The 11,061-nt window shown below is 39.9% G+C and overlaps 1 protein-coding gene across 3 annotated transcripts in view; it reads right to left on the bottom strand.

The window, feature by feature from the left end:
* Positions 1-5,194: 5,194 nt before the first annotated feature.
* Positions 5,195-11,061, bottom strand: part of LOC138763091 (mitogen-activated protein kinase 14A) — a 47,456-nt gene continuing 41,589 nt past the window's right edge. For all 3 annotated transcript variants that reach the window (XM_069936706.1, XM_069936708.1, XM_069936707.1), the window contains one exon: positions 5,195-5,675. In XM_069936706.1, the coding sequence (XP_069792807.1) occupies positions 5,614-5,675 (62 nt within the window). In that variant the 3' untranslated portion in view covers positions 5,195-5,613. The remainder of the gene's footprint in view (positions 5,676-11,061) is intronic.

Below are 11,061 nucleotides of genomic sequence, written 5' to 3'. Positions count from 1 at the left end.
TGACCATACCTGCGAACTCCTGTAGTCCCTTGAGGTTGTCTGGGCGTGGGAACTCTCTTACAGCAGCGACTTTTGCAGTGACAGGCATGGCTCCTTCAGCCATGATGGTATGGTCCAGGAACTGCATGGACTCTTTCCCGAACTGGCACTTGGCCGGGTTGATGGTAAGACCAAAGTCAGGCAGCCGGGAGAAAAGGGCACACAGGTGGGCCTTGTGTCGTGCCCGGTCCTTGCTGGGGACGAGGATGTCATCCAAATAAATAAAGACAAAATCCAAGTCCCTGCCCACAGAATCCATGAGGCGCTGGAAGGTCTGAGCGGCGTTCTTGAGCCTAAATGGCATGCGCAGGAATTCGAACAATCCAAAGGGGGAGATGATGGCCGTCTTGGGTATGTCCTCAGGGTGCATCGGGATCTGATGATATTCGTGCACCAGGTCACCCTTGGAGAAGATCTTCGCAATGTGCCGGTTGGCCGTAAAGTTTTGGATGTGAGGGATGGGGTAACGATCATGAACGGTTGCCTTTTTGAGCCATCGATAGTCTCCGCAGGGTCGCCAGCCGCCAGAGGCTTTCGGGACCAGGTGGAGCGGCGAGGCCCACGGGCTGTCGGACCGCCGAATGATCCCCAGCTCCAACAGGTGCGAAAACTCCTCCTTCACTACCTGGAGCTTGTCGTGCCTTGACGTGAACCGGAAGGTCCTGGGTGGGGATGTGGTGGAATACCCTATGGCGCAGCGAGGCAGTGGAGAACTGTGGCTTGAGGAGTGTTGGGAGCTCGTCCAGGATTCGCTGGAACTCATCTCTGGGCGTGCTGATTATGACCATCTGTGGTTGCTCCGAACAGGAGGCATTGGGTACAGGCATCCACCAGGCGCCTACCTCAAATGTCCACCAGAAGTCCGTGTGCGAGGAGGAAGTCTGCACCCAGGATGGCAGTCGGGAGGGACGAGACGGTGAACCTCCACGCAAAATTCCATTGGCCGATCTGGAAGAGGACTGTCTGGTCTACATACGTCCGGATTGCTGTTGCATTGGCCGCACGGAAAGGAGGTCCATGAGGTCTGTTCCTGGACTCAATGGCATTGCCAGGATGACGCTGATCTGGCCTCCAGTGTCAATGAGGAACCACCGGCCACTGACTGAGTCCCGCAAGTAGAGGAGGCTGTGTCCTTGGCCAGCCGCCGCAGCCATTAACAGCGGCTGGCATGGTCATTTCCCTGGAACGAGCAGGGCTGACGACACTTCCGAGCCTTGGCTCCCCAGTGCTGGTGGTAGAAGCAGAAGCCTGAAGCGGATGCTGTGGCCTTGGTTATGTTCTTGGGGGCCCTGCAGGGACCGGGTGCACTTCCGCAGCACCAGGGGCGGGCTTGGAGTGGTCATACCCTTGCCTCGTGACCTGCTGGACCACTGAGCCTTCCGAGAATCGTGCGAACCATAGCTCTTGGGCCTTCTGGGCGACCTTCCTCGGGTCTGTGAAGCTCTCCTGGACCACCAGCGGCCAGATGTCCCCGGGCATATGTTCGAGGAAGATGCGCTTGAAAAGTGGGCAGTTGGTCTGCTTACCCATGAGCGCGAGCATCTCATCCATCGAGGACCTGTTCCCCAGGGCGTTGAGGTGCAGCACCCAAGCGGCACGCTGGTGTCTGTATAGACCGAGGGACCCGGTAAGCACTTGCTTGATAGTCTCATTTTTGTCCTCGGCGGGTGGGTGCTGAACAAGGTGCAGCTCGCATCTGGCGGTGGCCTGGTCCAGGGCAGCGACCTCATGGTAGAATTTGGTTGTGTCGGACGAAATCTGGCGGAGGTGAAACTGAGCCTCTGTGTGGCCAAACCAGGTCTCCAGCTCCTGAACCCAGAATTCAGGCAGTTTTACAGCTATAGCGCTGATCCAAGGCTCACTCGTGATGGGTTCAAAGACGTTTGAACCAGTCGGGGTCACCAATTGTAGCAGCGGCTGCACTACTCCTGCAATAACACACACAACCAGATGGGTTGAGCTCAGTGAGCAGACTAGTTTATTGCAGGCTGCTGGGCTGCACTTATTACTCCGGACCTGGCTGAGAACTGTGCTGGAGGACGCTGACATCACCTGGGTGTCAAGTGGTCCCCTAGCGCGGGTTTCTGACCCCCGTGCTGGAAGGAAGGGAAACCCCCAACTGTGCCATTTTAGCTGGCTGCCCCTCCGCATGGCTTACAAGCGGGGCTGGTTCGCCTGCCTTGTGGTGAGTCGCCACATACCATAGATTATATAAATAGCCAATGGACGAAATGCCAAAAGTATTACGTTAGACACCAAATTTTTCTAAAAGTTAAAAGCGCCAGGAATTCATTATCTGCATTTGCACATGGACTTCTTCCCTGCTGATCTTGGTGCAGTCAGTGACATGGTGAAAGGTTTCACCAGGGCATTATGAACGTGGAAAATTGGTATTGGGCAACTGGAATCCATCATTGCTGGCTGACTAGTGTTGGACACTGACGCAAGAGGCATCAGATGCTGAATACAAATGAAAATCAACAGCAAAACATTTTTACATCAGTTGAACTAACGCAATGTGTGCGTCATTATGAGATTAAACATGCTAAATTTAATAAAAGTTAATTTAATGTTGCCCCAACATCCTACGTGATACAGCAAATCTGAATTTAGCTTTGTGTTCAGCTTGAAGTTGTCTATCATAGTAGAACCATATAATGCAACACACAGAAAACAGGCCATTCAGTCCTTCTAGTCTGCTGATCATCATTCCGGTAGCCCCAATGACCTGCTCCCATTCCATAACCCTCCAGACTTCTCCCATCTGTGCATGCATTTATTTAAATTATTCTTAAAACCTGTAATCACCACATCAGATGGTAGCTCATTCCACACTCCCACCACCCTCTGTGTGAAGAACTTTCCCCTTTTAACTTAAAACTATAACCCCTCATATTTATCCCCCCCAATCTAAGTGGAAAAAGCCTACTCACATCCACTCTGTGTATACCTCTCATCATCTTATAAACTATCGAATCGCCCCTCATACTTCTGCACTCTAAGGAATAAAGTCCTAAACTGTTTATTCTTTCCCTGTGACTCAACTCCTGAAGACCCAGCAACATCCTAGTAAATATTCTCTGCACTCTTTCAATCTTATTGATATCCTTCATGTAGTTAGGAGTCCAGAACGGCACATAATATTCCAAATTTGGTCTCTCCAAAGTCTTAAACAGCTTCAACATAACATCCCAACTCCTATACTCCATTTACCACATTATCATCCAGATCATTGATATAGAACAAACACAGATCCCTGAAGTACACTACTATTCACAGGCCTCCAGTCCAAGAAGCAACCATCCACTATCACTCTCTGTTTTCTCCCACACAGCCAATTTTGAATGAATCCAGTTTACAACCTCTCCAGGATACCTAATCTCTTAACCTTCTGAACTAACCTCCCATGTGGGACCTTGTCAAAGGCTTTACTAAAGTCCAGCCTTACTTTCATCTACCTTCTTGGTAACCTCCTTGAAAACCTCTACAAGATTCGTTAAACATGACCTGCCATGCACAAAACCATACTGACTCTCCCTAATCAGCCCATGGTGTCTAAATACTTATATACTATCTCTTAGAACACCTTCCAATATTTTACCTATTACTCATGTCCGGCTCACCAGCGTGTAATTACCACAGCCAATTTCAAATCCAGTTTCCTAGTGGCCAACCACTTCAATTCTGGGTCACACTCCCATGCTCACATATCTGTCCATGGCCTTGTGTACTGTCCCAACCTAACCACTCACAGATTGGAGGAACAACACCTTATTTCTCATCTTGACTTCAACTGCTTTCCATTAAACCTGCTCACCTTTTCTTCCCCCTCCCCCATTCCCTGCCTTTTCTGTTCTTTCACCAATCATCTCCTTCCCTGCTACACCCACACACCCCCCTTTTTTTTTATTCTGATGCTCACAGGCGTTTTCTCATACTTCAATGAAGGGCTCAAGCCCAAATTGTCAGTTATGTCTCCCTGCCTTTGCTTCATAAAGGATACTGTTTGACCTGCTGAGTCTCTCCAGCATTGTATATTTTTACCCCGGCCTATAATTACCTGTTTTTTTTTTAGCCTTTTTTAAACAACAGGACAGCATGAGCTACCCTCCAATCCTTTGTCACCTTACCCGTGGCTAAAGGCATTTTGAATATATCTGCAATTTCTACACATCTCCCTCAAGGCCTGAGGGAATATCCTATCCGGCCCAGGAGATTTATCTAACTTTATTTGATGTAAGGCAGCAAGAACTTTCTCCTCTTTAATCTTCATATGTTTCATGACACTTCTGTTTGTTTCCCTTCCTTCCTTATGCCAGTTTCCTGAGTAAATACTGATGCAAAAAAACTGGTTAAGATCTCCCCCAGTACGTGAGCTTTCACACATAGTTGACCACTCTGATCCTCTATGGGACCAATTTTGTCCCTTACTATCCTTTTATTCATAACATACTTGTAGAAACCCTTTGGGTTTACCTTCACATTATCTGCCAAAGCAATCTCATGTCATCTTTTTGCCTTCCTGAGCATTTTTTATACTCTTCTAGTATCCCATTAGTTCCTTGTTGCCAATACCTGCTATACACCTTCCTCTTCGTAACCAGATCACCAATATCCCTTGAAAACCAGGGTTCTCTGTGCCTGTTAACTTTGCCTTTAATCCTTAACAGGCACATGCAAACTCTATACTCTCAAAATTTCATCTTTGAAGGCTTTAATTTATTTAACACATCCTTGTCAGAAAACAACTCTTCCTTGATCCTTTCTCATTTCCACAAAATTTGCCTCTCTCCAATTTAGAATCCCAACATGAGGACCATAATTAACTTGAAACTAATGACATTATGATCATTAATGACAAAATGTTCACCTACACCTGACCTATCTTGTTCCCCAATAGAAGAACAAGTATTGCATCCTCTCTCATTGGTACCTCTATATATTGGCTTAGAAAGCTTTCCTGAACACATTTCACAAACTCCAAGCTTTCCAGCACTTCAGGAAGCAAACCTTTTTGGAAAAAAATTATTGTCCAGTGTGTTCAGGTTCAAACATGGCTAATTTGTCAAAATTTGCCATCCAGGTTGGTATGCTGTCATCAGCTTCAGGAACAATAGAAATTGACCATATTTAGAACAGTAAAATTACTAGTGTCTGGTGTTAACACTGAGGTTTTATTAATCAAAAATTAACATTTCAAGCTGAGAGAAAATGCTCGGTTTAAAAACTCAGTCAATTATGGAATTTCATTTCTACAGGGTTCCTTTAAAAAATATTTTAATAAAACTAATTGTGTGTAAGAATGGTACTTAAAGTTACATGCGTGCAAATTATAGACCATAATTATGGAGGACTCGTCGTCGCAGTTTATTATTTGGAGAGGAGCAGAGAGATTTTAGGCTGGATTTAGCTGATTTTTTTGAAAATTCTTGTGACTGCTTCTCTCCTAATACATTTTGAAAAATTGCAACACTGATCCAGCCATCAGGACCAAAGAGATAAACAGACACAAGCTTTGACCTGAGTTTGTGATTTGAGATTCATTTCAGATGAATGTGCTGCCACCGGTTTACATCAGGTTGCCATTTGCCTTGGGTTATCTGGATCAAACGTTGTGATTTCCATGTGAATAAGGCCTAGAAGGGAAAACAAAAACACAAACCTTTAGAAATTGGAAATGCCAAAATCCATCGAAACCAACTGCAGAGTCTTCACACAGTGTGCAACTTGGTTCTGCAATCTCATCGAAGCCATTAAAACCGGTTTTCAGATTCTCACGGTTTCCCTTGTCAGGACTAATTGTAAAGCTTGCAGGTCAGAACGTATTAGTTTACCTGTAAGATTGTTGTGATGCATTTCTCATTCAAATGCAGTGATTATGCTGCTTAGGCTACCCAAATGTTAATGCTATCATGATACTGGTGGATACCATTCCAGCTGTGTTTGCTTTGAACAAATTGCATTTGTAGATGGGAGTATATTATTTGTGTCAATCTGCCTGAAAAATTATGCATTCAAAGAACTTGTAAATGGAACATGTACAGTAAAACCCCTAGTATCCGATGGGGATTGGTAGATGCCGGAGAAGTAAATTTTCCAGTTGCTTGAGATTGCATGTTGCATGGATTGGAGAACTAAAGCTGGGGCACTCCATTTTAAGCGCGTATTTTTTATTTACTTTCCACAAATTTTTTTTGTCAGTTGCTTGAGACAGCAGTTGCTTGAATTCCGAATAATAGGGGTTTTACTGTATATTCAAGATCAAGCCATAGGAGTTCCTCATGCGCAAAAAATATTTCAAGAGCAGCCTCGTAAGTGTAACCCTCTGCAGAGGGGAAATTTAAAAAATCAACATGACACATTGTTGTACAGTAAACGTACACTTTACCCATCCCCTCAGATAAGAAAGCTACAAACCATAATATATTTTTTCAACTGAAAAGAGTGAGCAGAAAGTTCTAGCCGAATAACTTTAAGCTTTGTGACGGTTGCTACAGAAGTCCTGATTAAGAACATTGACCTAAAATGTTAACAAATTTTCTCCTTCCACACAGATGGTGCCCGCCCTGCCAAGTGTTTTAAATTTTTTATTTCGACAGACAACACGGTAACAGGCCATTTCGGCCCACGACTCCATGCTGCCCAAGCTGTCTGATTTACATCCAATTAGTCTACACTCCTGTTTCAAATGGTGGGTGGAAACTGGAGCTCCCGGGGAAAACCCACACAGACACAGGGAGAACATACAAACTCCTTACAGACAGAGTGGGATTCTAATCCAGTCCCAAACGCTGTAAGCGTGCAGTAACCAAATTTTTCCAAAAATACACCTCCTCTTGCATTGTATAGAAAAGCATAAAACTTTTAAAACTCCCTGTATATTTTTCTTTAAATCTGTGAGATATTTTTACAGGGGTCACAAGGGTTGGGCATGCATCTTTAAATGTTGTTGCTTTCCATCCTGGTAGGGCCCACCTGTTTGATTCTACATGCACCTAGCCATGGTGGAGATAGAATGAAAAAACATTCTATTTTTTTTCAAACTTTATTTAAAGATTTAAAAAAAAACATAATATAGAATCCAATAATCAAAAATTGATTCTGCAAAATAAATCCCAAACCCGCCCTCCCACCCCTTCAGCCAACTCCCTTAAGGGGAGCCAAAAATATAAATTTGATATATAATTTAAAAAATTATAAATGTTGAAAACAATTCAAAGTATATCTAAATGCATATATTTCAAATACGGAGACCGTTTACTAACAAAAAGGGAATAATTATCATGTAAATTATAAGTAATTGTTTCCTTAACCATACAAGCTTTCAATTCATTATGCCAACATAGTATATTAATCTCTGTATTACCTTTCCAAATACTTGCAACACATTTACACGCTACTGATAACATCAAACGTGCAAAAGCAATTTGAATTTTATCCAAACCTAATCCCCTCAACGAAATCAAATTACCCAACAAAAAAATCGTTTGTTCTAATGGTAATGTAAAGTTATACAATTTTTCCAAAACTACTTTAATTCCTTGCCAAAATGGTTGAAGTTTAACACAAGTCCAAACAGCATGTAGAAAAGTTCCAATACATAAATCACATCTAAAACATATCTGAATTACTAAACCCATATTTTTTTCATTTCTCCGGAGTCAAATTTAATTGATGTAAAAAATTATAATTACCCATTCCATATCTTACATTTGTCAATTTGATTACATTATCCTGACACAAATCCGCCCAATCATCTTCAGGAAAAATAAACACTAAATCACTCTCCCATTTAAGTTTAGATTTTTTCCCATTCCGGATTATCCATATTATCTTGTAACAAATTATACATAACCGAAATATAACCCTTCTTTGGTACAGAGGAAATCAATTACTCAAATCTTGACAAAGTGGGTAAATTCATCTCTCTACCATAATTATCCTTTACCAAAGCTCTGTTGATAATACACAAAGAATTTACAGATATATCAAATCCTTCTCTCAATTTATTAAAAGAAAGAAATTGTCCCTCTTCAAAACAATCCTGTATTGTATTTATACCCTTAAAATCCCAACTCTTTAAATAATTATTAAACATTGAAAAAGGAATAAACTGATTATTATACAATGCAGTTAAAATTGATAATTTATCTTTTGATCCCAAAACCCTATTTTTTAAAATCCAGATCTTGAACAAATGTTTCAATACTGGCATATTATATTCCTATAACAAATTCAAATTCCAACGGAATATAAATTCATTTGCCTTAACCTCAGAAATACATGCCATTTCCACCTTAGCCCAGCTAGGAGGATAATCTAAATCCATCAACCTGCCAATAAACTTCATCTGGGCCGCTTCATAATAAATTTGAAAATGTGGTAACTGAAGTCCACCTAACACATATTTTATACAAGTTTATACAATGCCACTCGAGATAATTTACCTATCCATAAAAACTCCCACACTACCTGAATTAAATCCTGAAAAAAATCTTTTAAAAGTAAACAAAGTATTGACTGATTCGAGAAAAAAATATTCATTTTAATACAATTGACCCTTCCAATCAAAGTTAATGGAAGATCTTTCCACTTAATCAAATCTGCTTTAATCTGTTTTAATATAGGCACATAATTTAATGGATATAATGACTGATTAAAAATGCAGTGATTATACAAACACACCTAAATATTTAATTTTATTTGTCCACTTTAATTTTGTAATAATTTTAAATTCTGAATAATCTCCTATCCCAACTGGTAAAAATTCACTTTTATCCCAATTAACTTTATATCCTGACAATTCTCCAAATTTCGACAAACACTCTTGTAACTACTTCAACGACCTTTCCGGTTCTGTCAAATATATCAATACATCTGCAAATAAATTAATCTTATATTCTTCATTCATTGCCTTCATCCCTCTAATTTCATCATTTTGCCTAATAGTCTGAGCTAATGGTTCAATAGCCAATGCAAATAAGGCAGGTGACAATGGGCATCCCTGCCGAGTTGAACAAGTCAATCTAAATGGTAAAAAAATCTGACCATTTGTACCACCCTAACATTCGGGTTCATATATAAAGCTTTAACCCAACCAATTAAAAAAAGGGCTGGATTTAAACTTTTCTAACACCTTAAATAAAATATCCCATTCAACCCTATCAAAAGCCTTTTCTGCATTTAGTGCAATCACCATAGGATGGTTAGGCTCCTTTCAGTATGCATTGACCAAAATAATTAATCGAAGAATAAACAGGTACTTTTTTTTTTAAAAACTACCAAAACATCTAAAAAGCAATTACAATAGTATACTTCATTGAGTTAGACGATAATATAAATGCAAAAAGCTTAAATATTTACAGTTATCCTAAAGCAAAAAAATGTGATTCAGCAGTTGTGCAGATAATCCGTTTGTGATGAACCGGTGCGGATTCGAAAGGCCAACATGGCCTGTTTCCGCTCCGTAAATGGTTATATGGTTATGGCATGGTTAATATTATCAGATGCACTTCTATTCTTAATAAAAACCTGTTTGATCAGTATGTATCAACTTAGGTAAGTAAGTAGCAAGTCTATTAGCTATTACCTTGGCTATAATTTTATAATCTACATTTAATAAAGAAATAGGTTTATATGAAGACACTTTTAATGAATCTCTAAAGCACTTGAACAAGATTCCGGCAACTTCTGTTCTTCAGTAACTTGTTTTAACACATCTCCGAATACACTAGATAAATCATCATTAAAAATTTTATAAAATTCCACAGGAAATCCATCATCCCCTGGGGATTTTCCATTTGGCAATTCCTGTATAGCTTCCGTAATTTCAAATTCTGTAAACTGAGATTCCAATTCCTGGATATCTTTCTCATCTAATACCGGTAACATCAATTTGGGTAAATAAGATTCAATAGAACCATTATTCTGCTTCCCCTCAGAAGTATATAATTTTTGATAAAATGAATAAAACTGGTCATAAATTTCCTGAGGCTTATAGATAATTATTGAATTCTTTGTGACAGTGTTAATAGTCTGAGATGCCTGTTCAGCTTTCAAATGCCAAGCAAGTACCTTATGAGCTCTTTCTCCCAACTCATAATAAGTTATTTAGTTCGATTAATTAAACGCTCAAACTGATAAGTTTGTAAAGTATTATAATGTAATTTCAATTTTGCTAATGCGGCTTTTTTATCTTCAGTCACATCCTTCTGAAAGTCTTTCTCTAACTCAGCAATCTGATTTTCCAACATTAAACTTTCTGCCATAAATTGTTTCTTAACTTTCGTAGAATAACTAATAACCTGTCCCCTAAAATAACCTTTTAACGCATCCCATACTACAAAATCACTATCCACAGAATTAATATTCTCAGTCAAAAATAAAGATATGCTCTTTAACAAAAGTAACAAACTTTTTTTCAATAACATTGCACCTATACGATGAACATACCACTTCTGAACTTTCACAAGAAAAAAAAATAATGAATGGTTAGATAGAACTCTACTTTTATATTCAGCTTACAATACTCTGTAGGTGTGCTGATACCAAAAAATAATCAATCCTAGAAAATGAATCGTGATTAATAAAAAGAAAAATCTTTCTCTGTAGGATTAACTTTTCTCCAAATATCTACCAGATTTAAATCCTTCAACGCTTTGATCTGTATTGCTGTCTTTGATTTCCTTATACTCTTTGGGTTTCTATCCAATAAAGGTTCCAAAACACAATTAAAATCACCCCAACTAAAATATTTTCATTAGCTTGAGTTAACAATAAAAAAGGTTCTGAAATAAACCGCTCATCATCTACATTAGGTGCATAAAGATTAAGCAAAGTCCAGGATTCAGCAAAGATTTTACAATTCACCTGTAAAACTCTACCTACATTTCCCTCCAAAGATTCCAATTCAAATGATAAATTTTTATGAATCAAAATCGTCACCCCTCTTGCCTTAGAATTAAAAGAAGAAAAAAAAACATGTCCAACCCAATCTCTTTTCAATTTCAAATGTTCCTTTTC

This window comes from Narcine bancroftii, chromosome 5 (genome assembly GCF_036971445.1).
Source record: "Narcine bancroftii isolate sNarBan1 chromosome 5, sNarBan1.hap1, whole genome shotgun sequence".
Taxonomy (NCBI): domain Eukaryota; kingdom Metazoa; phylum Chordata; class Chondrichthyes; order Torpediniformes; family Narcinidae; genus Narcine; species Narcine bancroftii.
The sequence above is the reverse complement of the archived record's forward strand: the minus strand, read 5'-3'. Positions and strand labels throughout refer to the sequence as shown.